Raw genomic sequence first — 18,044 nt, forward strand, 5'->3', positions numbered from 1 at the left:
CAGTCACATTAATATCCTTTTGAATTTTGATGTTTCTAAGAAAATCTGGTAGATATAAAATTTAAACTTTACAAATCTCCAATTCAGCTTCTAACAAATTTTGCATCAGTGCTCGTTTGCCTTAAATATTGTAAAGACACTTTCCTTTAGATAAAATAAGTATTATCCTTTTGTAAATAAGGCAGAGCAACTCCCTTTTCCAGATTAAATTATATCCTTTAATTGTTATTCACTTACATTTTGCCAGCTGCTGGTGCAAATTATTCAGTGTATTCATCAGATGTTTACAGGGTTTCTTTGGAAGAATCTTCCAAGTTACATTCTTCTTGTCAGCAGTTCTGAGATTAAATGACAATAACAATATATTTGTCACACCGACTTTGGGAGATGGTATATACTTGAATATATATAAAAAAGAATAGAAAACACAGTGAATAACAATATAAAACACATACAGAATATTTAGGTTAATGAGGAAAATCTGATAGGGTAAGTTGAGATGTTGAATATAAAAATTAATTCATATGAAGGTTGGATTTTCTATTAAGTATAGCTCAAACGTTTGTAATTATATAGGTGCCAAGTATATTATACTTAAACTGGATTCGTGCTAACCATCACAAATCTGAATCTGGTGATCATTAATTAGTCTTTAATGATCATATCAGAATGCTTAAGATACTTAAATATTGAAAAAATCTTCCAATAAGATGTTTTTCTTATATGAGAAAAAGCACTGTATAAAACTTTCAAGGAACTTATGATACATACAGCCTATCAAAAATACTTTGGTATACTTAAATATGTAGTTTCTCAATTTCCTAAAATTATAAGCAAATATTATATTTTTCAGAAAAGAAATAATCTATAATATTAAATTACTTAAATAAAGTATAATATTAAAAATACTTTTACAAATTTAAAAGAGGATTTATGATAGAAACTGATATCTTTGTTTCTAGCAAAGGCTCCTATAATTTCCTTTATTACATCTATTATAATTCAGTTCTTCTCTATAAACCATATATGGGGTATCAAATGAAAAGAGTGTAGAGCACCATAAAAGTTTTGGACCTAACTATAGCTTTGATGAGTCTACTTCTTATTTGCTAAATCTTTTTTTTTCTGTGTGTTTATTTCAAAATTTTATTTATTTATTTAGTGCCACCAGGGATTGAATTAAAGGTTTCCTCATGCATGCTCTAAGCAAGTGCTCCTTCCACTGAACTAAATCCCCAGACCATCCCTTTTTTTTTTTCCTTCCTAGTACTGGGGATTGAATCTGGCAACATTCTACCACTAAGCTGCATCTCCAGCCCTTTTTATTTTTTGAGACATTGTCTTACTAAATTGCTGAGTTTGGCCTCAAATTTGTGATCCTCCTGACTCGGTCTCTTGAGTAGCTCATTTTAGAATACTTGAAAAATATAGACAAAAAAGAGAAGAAAGATAAATTATTTAATTTATAATCACCAAATAAAAATTTAGCAAAGATGGGTAGTGAAACTTTCTGAGTATTCTTTTCTAAAAATGTTTCCTAAACTTCCCATAGTTTGGAAACTAAACAAACAAACAAACAAAAAGAGTGAATGGGAAAGTTTAAACTGACAGAGAATGATGATTTTGAAATTTACCCTATCTTTCCACAATGGGGATAAAGATAAAAATACAGCAAGGATAAATGGCAGATGTCCTACTGTGAAGCTATTATTACATTAATAATGTCCTTCAGAGTATGGAATCTTGTGACACTAAGAACTCAATGCAGGAAACACTCCTAACATTGTTGTCTTGATGAAACTGCAAAACAGCACTCCCACTGTATGTTAGCATTCGCAGCATACATGCCTATCTCACTAGACTGGATATGAGCAATATAAGAGAAAGGAATATATTTGGTTTGCCATTTTATTCAGTTACTAGCAAATGCAAAGTACCTTCATATCACCTGATTATATCTAATTATTATTATTTACTCATATAACTCCCTTCTCCTGCCCTTGATACTGTTACTCTAAAACATGACTGGGGAGGAGTATTTTCTCTAATATTTGAAATTTTATGTATGATAGCCTTCTATATTTCTATTCAGTGACTTCCACTTATAAGATTACTATTACATATATAGTTACCAAAAAAATAGTGGCAGAAATATAAGTTTTGAAGTCAGCCAAGTTTCAAAATACAGTTCTGACTGAATAAACTACATGCTTAAAAATATAAACTCTGATTTACTCATCTGGTCAGAGGAATAAAAACTACCTCATAAAGTACAGAGAATGAAATGGAATAACAGGCTATATATGCAACTTATGCTGGGTATGAAAGCACAAGCCTGTAATTCCAGCAACTCAGAGAAGCTGAGGTAGAAGGATCAAAAGTTTGACGCCAGCCTTAATAACTTAGTAAGGCCCTGTCTCAAAATGAAAAAAAAAAAAAAAAAAGGAAAAAAGTACTGGAAATGTAGCTTAGTGGTAGAGCACACCTGGGTTCTATCCATAGTACTGGAGGGTTGGAAAGGAAATTTTGGAAATAAATCAAAAGTCTTTAAGATGAAAAGTTCTTATTTAAAAAACGGAGGGGGCTGGGAGTGCAGCTCGGTAGTAGAGCACACACTAATCACACGTGGCCCTGAGTTCAATCCCAGAAAATGAAATGGGCTAACAAAATAAATAAATAAATAAATAAGAAAAAACCTAATTCATATCTACTCATTTAAGTGTAAAATCTATACCAGCTTTTGGTCTTAGCTGAAAGACTAACTCATAGTTATTTTAAGCATATTTTGTAGTTGCAATGTTATATCAATATTCTCTTCCCTGAATACCTTAAGTACAATTAAATGTGGGATACAAAGAAACAATAAAAAGCTATACAAATACAATCCAACAGTCACAACTTAAATATTATTCCAATAAAAAGAGAGGGAAGTTTATAAAATCCTTATATTCCTATAGTGTAGAGGTAATGAAATTACATATAAACTAAAAATTATTTTAAAAACTCTAAACTATTACATTGTTTTGTATTATTATTCTGATCGTATTTTATAAGATTAGAAATAGAACTGAACTATTAATCAAGAAATACCGTTTTAATTCATTTTGTGGTTTTACCCATTCTCATTTGAAGAAAATAAGACTTTTTCAATTTCTAATCTCAATTGCCCTTCTGCTAAATTTCTAAGCAAGAATAAAACTATAATGTTCCTTAAATATTTAAAGCCTGAGGATTAAATGTATATTTTCTTTCCAATAAAACCTTCCTATTACCCTAAATCTATTGCAGCCAATTCAAAGATGGTAATTACCCCAAATACAAAGAAAATAATATATCTCAAAAGAATCCTACTTAGCAATCATAAAATATACAATTATATACATATATTTTGTAGTTGTAAATTACTAGGTGTAGAAGCACTAAAATGTACTTACTGAGAAATGGTGTTGGTATCTAGGTCAACACAACTGACATCTGGTGGAGGATCATACAGATCAAAGTATCTTGAATCAATCCCTACTATGAATGGACATGGTGCACTCAAGACATCTGCTAAAGCCAGTGGGCAGAGAGGAACATATGGGCATGGCCAGTGGAAAGGGAAAATCATCTTGGATAAACAAAGGGTAGAGGAATATTTAGCTTTTTGACGCTGAAGCATAATTTATCAGCACACATAAAAAACTATCTTTCAAATGTTATTACCTAAAGTCTAATGCTTGACAACAAATTAAATAATTATAAGTAAATATATAAATTCATTACTCTCTGAAATTTAGTTAAGCATTAAAATAGTTTCAAATTATACTAATAAATTAAGTTTCAACTAAGTTGATTGTCAATAAGAAACTGATACTCACAGACACTAATGCTTCTGTTACACTAGTAAGCACAGAAGGTCGTAAGGAATGGATGAGAATCTTATGTTCAGTTACTGCAAACACCAGTAGTGACACAGCGTTTTCAGGACCTAGATTCTGAAGTAGTGTTGAAAATTTGCCACCACTGTCAATCCAAACAAAAATGTATAATTAAAAAAATGATCCAAATGTCTTATTATCTGAAATAATGGAGGAAAATTTGAGATTAAGGTATAATTTGTATTATGTCTTTTAACTTTAAATGTGATTGCTGCTCTTACAGAGGGAAAACCCAGCTTTACAAACACACTTTGAAAACAATACAGTTTTTTTCTTTTTAAAAAAAATCATTCTTTTTAGATATACATGACAATAGATTATATTTTGACATACTATATATACATGAAGTATAACATAGGATCCCATTCTTGTAGTTGAACAAAATGTGGAGTTTCACTAATAATATATTCATATATGAACATAGGAATGTTATGTCCTATTCATTTTACTGTCTTTCCTATCCCCATCTGCCCTCCCTTTCTTTCATTCTCCTTTGTCTAATCCACTGAACTTCTATTCTCCCCACCCTAATTATTGTAAGAACAATGCAGTTTTAAGGTTTCAAAATCATTCACTCTTTCTGCATTCTATTGAATATGAAAAATGAAAAGTTATCTGCTTCATTTTAGGTAAAACTATCTGCTTAGTAGATAGTATCCAAATAAAGAATTCAATTAGGGGCCGAGGTTATGGCTCAGTGGTAGAGCACTTGCCTTGCATGTGTGAGGCACTAGGTTTGATCCCCGGCACCATATAAGAAACAAACAAACAAAATAAAAGTATTGTGTCCATCTACAATTAATATATACTCAGTTAATAAAAGGGATGTTTTGATTTAAAGTAAATATTTTAGCGGAAGTCTTTGTAACATGGTACATTTATCACTGCAATCATCAGAAAAGCTATGATTTAAAGGTCCACCTCTCTTAAAGTAAATATATTAAAATGTGGATTTGTGAATATATCATCCTACTATTATAATGATAACAGCAAAAGGAAATCAAGAGCTACAAAGTGATGAGTCACACATATATAAAACAAATTAATAATCACAACAATAAACTTAGACATTCCAACAAAATACTAGTTTAAAACAGCAAATAACTCAGTAAGTCAAACAATAGTGTGCCTATATAATGTGAAACAACTGGTTTCATTGGATTAATTCTCTTATAACAAAGCAAAACCTTGGAAACATGCAAAGTGAAAGAAGCCAGAAATAAACAAAAAGGCTACATATAATTCTGTTTTTATGAAATGTTCAAAATGGGCAAATCTATTGTAAAAGAAAGTAGATGCCTGCTTGCCCAGGGCTAGATAGGGGGTATATATATGTATATGTGTGTGTGTGTGTGTGTGTGTCTGTAATGATGGCAGGAGTAAAGAAGGTTAATTGATGAAGTGTACAGTTTCTTTTTAGAGTGATGAAAGTTCTCTAAAATTTATTATAGTGATAGCTGTAGAACTTCATCAATATAATCACTAAATTGTTTAATTGGGCAAATGTATGGTATATGACTGTTATCTCAATAAAGCTGTTACCTAAATGAAGTCCTTTGATTTACAATCATCAATATTTCTAGTTTATTTCCAGCTCAAAGTTCTAAAAAACACATGGTCACTCTGGCTAAGTGCTGGTGATGAAATAATCTGAAATTCTTACAAAATTAACATAAAAGATGGCAGCTAGTCTCCCTTAGGTATATGCTACATAATAGCTTAATTATATTCTAACTATTTCCTACAATAAAATTACCCAGCTAATTAAACTTCAAGATACTGCAGAGAAAACACTATAATTTCTCTGAACTTTCAAAATGCTGAAACACATTTTTCCAATTTACTATTTAAGAATTATAACAATTTTTATTTGGGTTAATTTTAAAATTGCACTTGAATGTTCTTCAGAGGATAACTGAAGCTAAAAATCGTTTTATAAGCTGCATAAATACAACAGTAAGTGTTCGATGACAATAAAGACACAAAGCACTAAATACTATTGTAAAAGTTTTTCTTTATCAAAAACTGTAATTCAAATATTAAGTAAAAGGAACTTAGGAAACAGTTAAATGAGAACTTTAGCTAGAAAGAGAATACATATGAATATTTTGAACTTTTTGAACTTTAGCTAGAAAGAGAATACATATGAATATTACTTGAGCTCACACTAGATTTAGAGAACGATAAACAGAAATGAAAGTTTACTTGCCTTAGTGGAAGAGGAGAAGAAACAGGCTGACTGAGAATCAGATTATCATGTGGTGATAACTGGAAGATTTAAAATAATTTACTTAAAATAGGAAGATGAGCTTCAAAACAATATTTTCTGATAAAAACATATAAATTAACGATGTTGTCCATGAAGTTTCCATGGTTACCAGTCTAAAAATAATTAATATCACTCATTAAGATCCAAAAAAGTAGTCCTGACCTCTGACCCCTTCCGAGAACTTCTTACTCTGAATCCTTAACTCTCTTCTTCTGACTCAACTTTTCCCTAATGTAATTTTAATAAATTTGCATTACAAGACTAAATTATTCACTTAATACCATAAAAATGTGGGTCAGCAAAGTGCTATACAGAACAATTTCATAGGCTGTTTGTAAACAATTCTTCCTGGAATAAAGCTGAGCTTATTCTTTACATATTATCTAGCTAATTTTGTGCTCTAAAAGCAGAGCTGAGCAGATTCAACAGAAATTGAATAGCCTACAGAGACTAAAATGTTTAGTATAAGGTCCTTAACAGAAAAATTTTGCCAGCTTCCACTATAAAACAAATCTTCTGTGTGTATTCAAATGGAGTGTGCTATATATACTCTGTCACTAAATACCTACAAATAAGACAAGAAATGACATGTAGATATTCAGACTGATTTTAAGGGTCATCAAAATGATAATTTCCTAGACAGCTTATCTGTATCAATATAATAATGCAACTAATTTTATCTGAATTTTCAAATTTATGCATATTTCTACAATTTTATGAATATCTATTTGACAAATGGTTTCTAATATTAAATGATACCAGATTAAGGGCTGTGGTACACAGTAAAACATACATAGTGATAATACCTGAAAATATTTTCTTTATATAAATCACACCATAAATTATTAAATAAGCAGACAACTTACATTATCATGAGTGCAAACTTTTTAGAGGCATAGGGCTGGGGATACAGCTCAGTTGGTAGAGTGCTTGCCTCGCATGTATAAGGCCCTGTGTTCAATCCCCAGCATCACACACACACACACACACACACACACACACACACACACACAGGCATAAACAAAAGAGAAAAGATACATTCACCTGGGAAAGAGATGGGGAAAATAATTCATAATCATTTAAAACTTCCCCATCACACCAAAGATATGGGCATTCCTTCCTACACTTCCTACAGTATATGCAAATGTATAACATTTCCATATATCCATTCTAATACTAACACTAACTTACAAAATGATTGCCAAAGGCACAAACCCTCAAATACTTAGAACAAATTTTAAGGGGAAAATCCCTTCTTGTGTGTTCAAAATGTCTACTTTCTACCTACTTTTTAAACTTTTTAATCCTTTCTATAAGGGAAAAACATTAGATGCCTGGGAGTGAGTTAATAAAATATGAAGGATTCAAACTTCAACATGAAATAGTATCTGGTTTTCTTTAGATCTCAACTTTTTCTCCACTTAAAATTATTTTTATACCCAAAGGACTTAAAAACAGCTACATCAACAGTAGCACAATTCACAATAGCTAAACTGTGGAACCAACCTAGATGCCCTTCAGTAGATGAATAAATAAAAAAAAATGTGGCATATATACACAATGGAATATTACTCAGCAATAAAAGAGAATAAAATCATGGCATTTGCGGGTAAATGGATGAAGTTGGAGAAGATAATGCAAAGGGAAGTTAGCCAATCCAAAAAAAACAAATGCCAAATGTTTTCTGATATAAGGAGACTGATTCACAGTGGGGTAGGCAGGGGAACATGGGAGAAATAGATCAACTCAGGGGAGAGGGGTGTGAGGGGAAGGGAGGGGACAGAGGGTTAGAAATGATTGCGGAATGTGATGGACATCATTATCCAAAGTACATGTATGAAGACACAAATTTATATACAACGAGAGATATGAAAAATTGTGCTCTATATGTGTAATATGAATCCATTATGATTCCACTGTCATGTAAAAAACATTTTAAAATAAATAAATATAATCATTTTTATGTTATATTTTGATAGAGTCACTAATAAATTCACTTGATACTCATATTAAGGAAATCTTACCTGAACTAAAATCCGTGGCCTCTGAGGAGATGGAAAAGGAACTTTATGCATAAAATGAGAAATATGCCTTAAAAACAAATAAACAAAAATCCCAATTGATTCCAAAGTGAAAACTATATGCCATAAACGTTAATATGTCATTACAAGTCAAAGGTGAGTCAAATCCCTATGTCCCTACAAATCTAAAATCCCTAATATTATAAAAATAAATGAACAATCTTCAAAAATTATGTTCCTCATTGAAACTACTTCTGCCTAAATCCAATAACTTTTCACATTAATAGCTGTTCATATTCAACAATATTTATCAATGTCTCAAAAGACATTTTAACTTTTACCTCTATGTGTCAATGATGTGACTATTATAAAGAACCAATTTCTTACATTTATAATATATTTTTTAGTCAATTTTTCATATTTTGGAAGTGATACAACCATTTAAGGTGCTCCAGAAAAACGAAAGTTCCAATGCTTCTCAATGATGAACACTAAATTTTCTATCAAACAAGTTTAAAATACTATTACTGACTTCGTAAGTTTTTTCCCAGAATAAAACAGATAAAAAAGTAGATCAATTGGTTTTGCTTTGAACACTATCAGAGAAAAATGGCAATTACAGTATAAAAAAATTTTGTTTTAGAAATAAGATGTTTTTTATTTTTCCTTTAAATACTATTTCAAAATTAGGTTGTTTTCAGAAGTGAGATCATTTCAAATGGATAGAGAAAACTGAAATAAATTTTATTAATTTTACAGATATGTCTTAACTTTTTACTATGTATACAAGATACCAGCAGGGGTTGGGATGTAGCTCAGTGGTAGAACACTGGCCTAGCAAACATAAAGTCCTGCATTCAATCCCCAGCACTAAAAAAACAAACAAAACACCAGACATGACAGGAAATGTAAAGAAATACATAAAGCTATCAGTCTCTACCATTAAAGTACTCACAACCTAAAGGAAAAAAAAAAAGTGAACAACCATCACAGAACATAAATCTTCTCCAAATACTGAAGTAGTAAGAATAACAGAAATGAAAATTGTGATCCACAAATCCTTAAAGATTTCCAAGATTCATTCAAGGAGAATCTGTGAGATCAAAACTATTTTTACAATAATACTAAGACATCATTTTCCTTTTTCACTGGATTAACAACTGCACTGATGATACAAAAGCATTGTGGATAAAACTGCTGGCACCCGAGAATCAAGGCAGTGACACCAACCAAACTGCAGTAGCAATTATTATATTCTTTAATACTATATACTAATATAAAAAAGAACCATGAATTTCACTTAAGAATATTTTTGAAGGGCTGGGGGTTGTGGCTCAGTGGTAGAGCACTTGCCTAGAATGTGTGAGGTCCTGGGTTCAATCCTCAGCACCACATATTAATAAACAAAATAAGGTATTGTGTCCATCTATAACTAAAAAATGTTTAAAAAGAATATCTTTGAGCAGTAAAATTAATCTTATTAAATCTCAACTCTGCCATACACAATAAAAATTACTCTGTGTGGCAAAAAGGAACATATGCATAAAGCACTTCCATTGTAAACAGAAGTACGGTGATTGTTTTGAGTTTGGAAAAGCCAAGTTTATATAGCAAGTTTGAGTGACTTAGTTGATTTCCAACCCATGGAAAGCCAGAAAGATGACTGACAAGTAAAAACTACCCAGTGTTGCATAGTCAGCAGATATTTTCTCTATAAAAATGAACAAAGTGAGCTTGTGGCTACAAGAAAAATAATTGATCGTACTTGCTGCTAATAATTAAATTCAAACGTGCAAGTGAAAAATAAGAATTTTACCATCATGAACCTGACAGCTTCCTGATAATCAAAATTTTTCTGATGAGATAGATGGTAATATTAACAAACATGTTTTTTTATATTGATGATAAACGTGTCTACATTAGGAAGATGTGCTTGACTCAGCGAAATAGTATTTTCCAAATGACCAATTGTATAATATCGCAAAACTTTTGTTTTGGTACTAGAGAGGGTACTTTATCCCAAACTACATTCCCAGTCCTTTTTAGTATTTTTAAAATTTTTTTCAGAAAGGGTTTTGTTAAATTGACCCTGAACTTGAAATCCTCCTGCCTCAGCCTCCCAAATTACTGGGATTACAAGCATGCACTACCATGCCTAGAGTAAGGAATATTCTTAAAGGCTCATAATAAACCTAAATTGTATCTAAGAACAAATTTAGATTTAAAAGTTCTAATATTGGCTAGAGACATAGCTCAGTGATATAGTGCTTACCTAACATGCGTGAGGCCATGGGCTCAATTCCTAGTACCACTACCACCTCAACAAAAAATTCTAAAATTCCTCCAGATTAGGATCTTTAAGTTTTATAAAAGCATTTTTTCTTATTTGGTTGGTGTTTTGGTGCTGGGGATCAAACTCAGGGCCTTCTGCATGCAATGCAAGCACTCTACCAACTAAGCTAGATCCTCAGTCCCTATAAAAGCCTTTTTAAAGAGGCTCAAAATATTCATTTCAAACAATTCATCTCAAAACATTTACTTCATTGTTAAATAAAATTATTTTAAAAACACTTTAAAAGTATGACAATTAAATATTACCTGAGAGAAATAAAATGATCATTTTCCCCAAATAACTCTCAAGAAATAAAAATTACTCAATAATTAGTACAAAAATACCACATAATAGAAAGGTCTGCCAAATTTTGAACCAAGAAACTTCTAACTTACTTCTCAATGGGAAGGACATGAGGTCCAGAGATTGAATAACGATAAAGAAAAGTCAGAAACTTCCTGAATGCATCAAAAAAAGGCCAGTGAGAAAGAAGACAGATGCATTTGTTAGTGTGAATTGTTTTAGAATTATCTGATTTCCCATCTGCCAGGGGTGCTAAACCCAAAAGAAGTCTCTGTTTTTCTGTGAGATTCTCCTCAGAGTATGGTTCATAAAACTGAATAGCAGCACCATAAACCTGCAAAACAAGTAACATATTTAATACATATATTTTGTATCATTTATTCAAATCACACCATCTGTTAAATATTTAGCAGGTGTTTGCCATAAGCCAGGCCAAGTGTCAGGGACTAGGAACACAGTGATGAAAAGATAACACCCTTGCTTTCTTAGTGTACTTGAGAACTATATAGTAGTATTCTTACATATTCTTTTATTGAAAAAAGGTGTTTTAATTAAATTATACTTTTAAAATAAAGAGTGAAAGTTATGGGCTGGGGTTGTGGCTCCGTGGCAGAGCACTTGCCTCATGCAGGTGAAGCACTGGGTTCGATCCTCAGCACCACATTAAAAAAATAAATAAAATAAAGTATATATGTCATCTATAACTAAAAATTTTAAAATTTTAAAAAAGAGTAAAAGTTATTATAACAATATTCTCTGCAAGAAAATGGTTGCAATTATTTAATAGAAAATTTTAGATAAGAAAATATAAATTCCAAATTTAAGAAATTCACTGAATTTCTCTGGACTTCAAGGTCTCCCTTCCAACTATGAGTCTATGATTCTAGGGCAAGGGATGTATATCAGTGGTGGAGTGCTTGCTTCATATGCACAAGGCCCTGAGTTTGATCCCTGGCATGGGATAAGGAAAAAGCTATGATTCTAAATCATGTTATGTACTCAATAATGTCTTTTGCATTACTTTCAAAGCTTCTTTATCACAGAAAATGAACCAATGAAGGATCATTATTTGATATTCACAAAAAAAGCATTTGGAAAGATGACAGAGTAAAAATTAATTCTTATTTCTCTGGATATAGTTGTTTTAACCAATTGGAAGAAGTATATGTATAATGGATTCTATTTAACCCATTCCTTTTTCTGTTATTCCTTGCAATATATAAAATTTAAGATTTGAAAATGTACAAGAAATCTGCAAACACTTTTATTAAAATACAAAGTACCTTTTCAGCTGAGGCTCCAGTTAACACAAATGTTGAAAACACAGGGAGAGGGTATTTGCTATTTGATGGCCAACATTCAATAGTTGCACCCATTGGTAAACAAAAAAGGGGAACAGATTCTGGTAGTGAAAATGATTCGTAATCTTCTTGAGGGTATCTACAAATTAGACCTATGAAAATAATGATAAATATTAGGTCATCATCTCTTGAATTTAGGTGCTCATAATCTGAATGATAATAAATTTGTTTTATTATTTCACATTGTACATATGTTCATCAAATAACTGAATGCTTCAGCAGGATTCATGTAGATTTTAATTCTCGAACATTAAAACTATTAAAATTGACTAAATGCTTAATATTTATCAAGCTTTATCTACAAAGGTTAGTGTGGGAGACCAACCTTACATGTGACTAAGTCACACCCCCCGGCTGGGTGCTGAGGCGCTCAGTCGCAGAAATGTGGCAGAGCTTTCCCCACCCTTCTTGGGTTTGATGGTCAGTGTCTTGTGCATGGGTGTGTCTTGCTACAGCCCCATGGGTGAAGCTATACTCACCTGTTCCTTTGTAATATAACCCCTTGCCCTGTTTAGGATAGAATCTTCCATAGAAGTGCCTTGTGTGTGTCCCCTTCTCTTACTGTGCTCTTGGGTGTGGCCTACCCAGGTGTCAGTCAACCTGCTGACAGTGGACATCATGAAGATAAACTCAGCTGCCTGAAACCTGACCTCTTGCCTCATTTGAATAGCTTCTCCTCAATAAAAGGGGTCAGCGCATCTTGCTCAGCTCTCTCTTTCTCTCTCCCTGCGGACCCTTAAGGTCAGAGGAGCCGTCACAGGGACCCCAAAGAAAACGATATTTGTGTCTCTTGTGTGGTTATTTCGTGTAGCCCAATTAGCCCAGTTTAACTGGAGTGATCCCTGAGTCTTTTAGTCACGAGAACAGAAACTCAGCAGGTTAGGTTAAGGCTAACAAAAAGGACAATCCTGTAGAAACACACATATACACTCCTAAAAATTCAGTTTATGGCCACAAACCATTAAGCATATTTTTTGAAATTTTCAATATGTTTATTTGCATATATTCACTCCACCAGTTCTCAATAACTTTCCCTCGTGGGACTTTTTATACATTAAAATATACATCTCATAGAAGTATATGTACTTTCTAGCACAAATGCAAAAAAATTCTCAAAAAAATAGCAGTTATCTATTTATGACATCATCAAAATAGTGTTAACTCAAACTCAGCTTCTAAATAATCCCAGCTATTATAAAAGGTTTCAGCTTTAAGTATCCTATGATTTTGCATTAGGTACACTAGTCTTAAAAATGGCCCATGCATCTTCTATTGAACAAATTCTAGGAGCAGGGCCTTATATTTTGTGGGACTAGAAACAGAAAACAGGTTGCCATCTCTGAAGCTCTTAAAGACAAAAGGAAATCATCACTAGATGTGACCACAAAACAAAATGATAAACTGGGAATAGGAGTAATTAGTTCTACCACTAGGGAGAATAGAAAATTAAGAGTGCAGGACTCTAATTTTAAAAGGCTGAATCTGCAATCTTATAAATAAGATCTGTATGTTTGGTATTTTGAGGTCTCTGGAAATTGAACATTTCAGGCTGGGACTGTAGCTCAGGCATAGAGCGCTTGTCTAACACATGTGAGGCACCACATAAAAATAAAAATAAATAAAACAAAATAAAGGTATTGTATCCATCTACAACTAAGAAAAAAAGGAAATTAAATACTTCAACAGTGTATCATAAACCTAAAAATTAGTTTACAATATTTTTCATTTTTGTGAAATATAATTACATATAAACTACTGAATTTGACTAAATTTATTGTAAATATTTTAAAAGATAAAGACAAATATATAGCTTTCCCCTATTTTCTTATTTTTACATTTTAGCATTTTATTTTTTTCTATTTATTGATTTATTTTAGTTATATATAAGATTAGGATTCATTTTGACAAGATTATAAAAGCATGGAACATTAAGTTGTTTTGATTCAGTGACCAGTACTTCCCATTTCCCTCCCCTCTTCCCTCTCACTGTTCCCTTTCCTCTATCCTATTGATATTTTTGCTATTTACTTATAGTTTTTTCTTACATTAGTGTTGTGTGGATTGTACATTATGGTGATTCACTGCAGTATATTCATACATGTACACAGGAAAATGAGGTCAGATTCATTCCGCTGTTCTTATCTCATCTCTTCTTCCTCCTCCCCTTTTTTTAAAATGTGTTTTTTTAGATGTTGATGGATATTTATTTATTTATTTATTTATTTACATGTGGTGCTGAGAATTGAACCCAGACAAGCATTCTACCACTGAGCCACAATTCTAGTCCTATCCCTTCCCTTTAATACTCTTTGTCCACTCCACTCTTCTATTCTATTTTTCATCCCCCACCCCCTTATTATAGATTAGCTTCTGTGTATCAGAGAAAACATTCAACCTTTGACTTTTGGGGACTGGCTTATTTCACCTGGAATGATAATCTCCAGTTCCATCCATTTACCAGCAAATGCTATACTCTCCCTCCCTCTTTCTCTCCATACACATACACACACACACACACACACACACACACACACACACACACAATCACATTTTCTTTATCTATTCATCTGTTGAAGGTTATTTAGTTTGGTTCCACAGCTTGGCTATTATGAATTGCGCTGCTATAAACATTGATGTGTCTGCATCACTGTACTAAGCTGATTTTATTTTTTTAATATTTATTTTTTAGGTGGACATGGACACAACACAATGCCTTTATTTTTATGTGGTGCTGAGGATCCAACCCAGGTCCCACCCGTGCTAGGTGAGCACTCTACCACTGAGCCACAATCCCAGCCCCTATGCTGATTTTAAATCTTTTGGATATATACCAAGGCAAACGATAACTGGGTAATATGACAGTTCCATTTCTAGTTTTTTGAGGAATCTCCATACTGCTTTCCAAAGTGGTTACACTAATTTGCAGTCCTACCAATAATGTATGAGTATACCTTTTTCCCCACATCCTCACCAACACAGTTATTTGTATTCTTGGTAATTGCCATTCTGACTGGAGTGAGATGAAATCTCAATGTAACTTTTAAAAAAAAATTGTAGTTGTAAATGGACAGAATGCCTTTATTTTATTTGTTTATTTTTATGTAGTGCTAAGGATCAAACCCAGTGCTTACACATGCTAGGCAAGCGCTCTGCCACTGAGATACAGACCCAGCCCATCAATGTAGTTTTAATTTGTATTTCCCTAATTGCTAGAAATATTGAACATTTTTTCCCATATATTTTTTGACTCTTTACATTAGCTTTTCCCTACTTCCTACAAAGTATGAAGTTAAAGAGAAGAGTTACCAGAGAACTGACACTTGCTTATTATTTAAATGTGAGGCTTAAAAAAAACATTTTTTTCATATTACTCTTCCAGACAGCATCTAAAAACATATGGATAAGATAAAACTAAGAATCAACAAGATACGGGTTAGAGTCCCAGTACTGATACTAACATATCATAAACAGGCTTTGTTTCTTTTTTTAACCTTAGCTTACTGCACAATGCATATATATATAAAATATGCCCTGAAAAATGTACTTACCAGCTTTGTAAGATATAGTGTTAGTCTTTGCCACCGATTTCTTATAACATAAGTACACTGCAGATCCCCACTGAGTTAAGAGAGAGAAAGAGAGAAATAATATTTAATTTTAAAAGACAGTAACTAGACAAAATATGGCATCTCCAGATACTATAGTATATATTATCTAAAATGTAGTAACAGATTTTTCTCTGCTAGGTATTTTCAGTTTGTTATTCTGTGTTTTATTGGCATCATTGCCCAGTTTTCTTTTGGAAGTAAAATTAAACTGTTGTTCTTCCAATAATGTGAGGAAAAGTTGACCTTTTGATACAAAACTAAGCCACAACAATTCAGATAGTTATTCTAAGTCCAAGTCTTTGGCAGAAATGATAAATTAAGAAGTATCTATTCATCTGCATACCTTCCATTTGACTCCATACCCCTTCCAGATATTGCAAGAATTTTTCTGAAGTCTTTTATGCCAAAACTCAAAGAGTTGTAATTTGCTATATTCATTTTCTTATTTCTCATCATTTTCTGAATCCATTCCAAATTGGACCTTTTTTTTTTTGGTACCAGTGATTGAACCAATCCCCACCCCTTTTTATTTATTTATTTATTTTGTAGTTGTAGATGGACAGCCAGCCTTTATTTGTTTATTTTTTATGTGGTGCTGAGGATGAAACCCAACACCTCACACATGCTATGCAAGCCCACTGCCACTGAGCTATAGCCCCACTGCTTATTTATTTATTTATTTATTTATTTATTTATTTATTTTGAGAGAGGGTTTCAGCTAAGTGTCTGAGGCTGGCTTTGATTTTGCAATCCACCTGTCTCAGCCTCCTGAGTCACTGGGATTGGAGGTATGCACCACCACATCTGGCTAAGCTAAGAGTGAGGTCACACCTGAGCTAAGAGTGAGGTCTTTTAAAAATAACATATAATAATTGTACATATTTATAAGGTATAATGTGATATTTTAATACATGTATATAAAGTGTAGTGACGTAAGAGTGATTTTTACATTTTTAAAGGGTTGTTTATTAGGACCTGGACTAGGCTTGTGGCAATGAAGTGGGTGAGAAGTGGTAAAGTTCAAGATACGTTTTAAAATTAGTCAATAGAGTTTACAGAAGAACAGAATGAGTAGTAGAATTCTAAGAAAGGTTAGGATTATTCTAAGGATTATTAGTCTGAATAACTAGAAAAGTAGAATTTCTATTTGAAGACTATGGAGTTCAGCAGATTTGGAAAGACACATTAGGAGTCCAATATTGATAATGTGAAATTTGAGATATTCTATTAAATAAGATACCTAAAAAGAAATAATAAATGAGAGAAATCCAGGTTAGACACATAAACATAGATGGCATCCACACATAGCCTGTATTTAAATAATCAGATCATCAAGGGAATGAGTTTAGATGGTGAAGGTAAATGGAGTGAGGATTGAACTCAGGGGCACTCCAATACACAGGAGTTTGGGAGATAGAAAGGCATCTGCAAAGGCAGAAAAGTAATGATGGGTGATATAGTAAGAAAAACAAGGTAGGGCTGGGTTGTGGCTCAGAGGGAGAACGCTTGCCTCTCATGCGTGAGGCACCAGGTTTGATCTTCAGCACCACATAAAAATAAAACAAAGATATTGTGTCCACCTTTAACTAAAAATAAATATTAGAAAAAAAAAAAAAAGAAAAACAAGCTAGTACATGAGAGAGAATACATCCTGTCTTCCTGCCATGGTTTCCCGAAAAAAAAAAAAAAAAAAAAGATCACCTATATCAAAACTTTCTAAAAAATTGAGACAGGAAACTGATAATTGGACTCAACAAGAAATCTTGATGGAATGATAGAGACAAAATAAACAGAGTCAAAGTGAGGAATGGGACAAAATGTACTCAACTCTTTTGAAAAGTTTTATTATTAAGAACAATGGAAGGAGCAACAGAAGGAGGAAAATATGGGACCAAAAAATTTTGTAAAGATATCTTGCAGTATACTATACTACTTTGGATTCTGTAGGAAATAAATTTTGATAGGGAAAATATGATGATTCAAAAAAAAATAGGGAGAGTTGCTGAAGCCAAGACCTCAAAGCTGTGTATGGTATGGAACCCAGCACACAAGTTGGGAGTGTGGGTAGTTACAGACAGCATATTGCTTTTGCAGTTAAAAAGGAATAGTTATGGCTTTTGGGGGAGGGGAGAGTTGGTACTGAGGATTGAACTTAGGGGCACTTAAAACACTGAAATTCATCCCCAGCCTTTTTTTGTATTTTTTTTTTTTTTTTTTTTTTTTTTTTTTA

The 18,044-nt window shown here is 32.5% G+C and overlaps 1 protein-coding gene across 3 annotated transcripts in view; it reads right to left on the bottom strand.

Annotated features, from left to right (window-relative positions):
- The window catches only part of Dennd4a (DENN domain containing 4A), a 113,732-nt gene that overhangs the window by 58,649 nt on the left and 37,039 nt on the right, over positions 1-18,044 (bottom strand). For all 3 annotated transcript variants that reach the window (XM_076850969.2, XM_076850967.2, XM_076850966.2), the window contains exons 4-11: positions 15,755-15,824; positions 12,129-12,298; positions 10,938-11,179; positions 8,214-8,280; positions 6,130-6,188; positions 3,861-4,005; positions 3,435-3,610; positions 238-338 (exon numbers count right to left, since the gene is read on the bottom strand). In XM_076850969.2, the coding sequence (XP_076707084.2) occupies positions 238-338; positions 3,435-3,610; positions 3,861-4,005; positions 6,130-6,188; positions 8,214-8,280; positions 10,938-11,179; positions 12,129-12,298; positions 15,755-15,824 (1,030 nt within the window). The remainder of the gene's footprint in view (positions 1-237; positions 339-3,434; positions 3,611-3,860; positions 4,006-6,129; positions 6,189-8,213; positions 8,281-10,937; positions 11,180-12,128; positions 12,299-15,754; positions 15,825-18,044) is intronic.

This window comes from Callospermophilus lateralis, chromosome 3 (genome assembly GCF_048772815.1).
Source record: "Callospermophilus lateralis isolate mCalLat2 chromosome 3, mCalLat2.hap1, whole genome shotgun sequence".
Lineage (NCBI taxonomy): Eukaryota > Metazoa > Chordata > Mammalia > Rodentia > Sciuridae > Callospermophilus > Callospermophilus lateralis.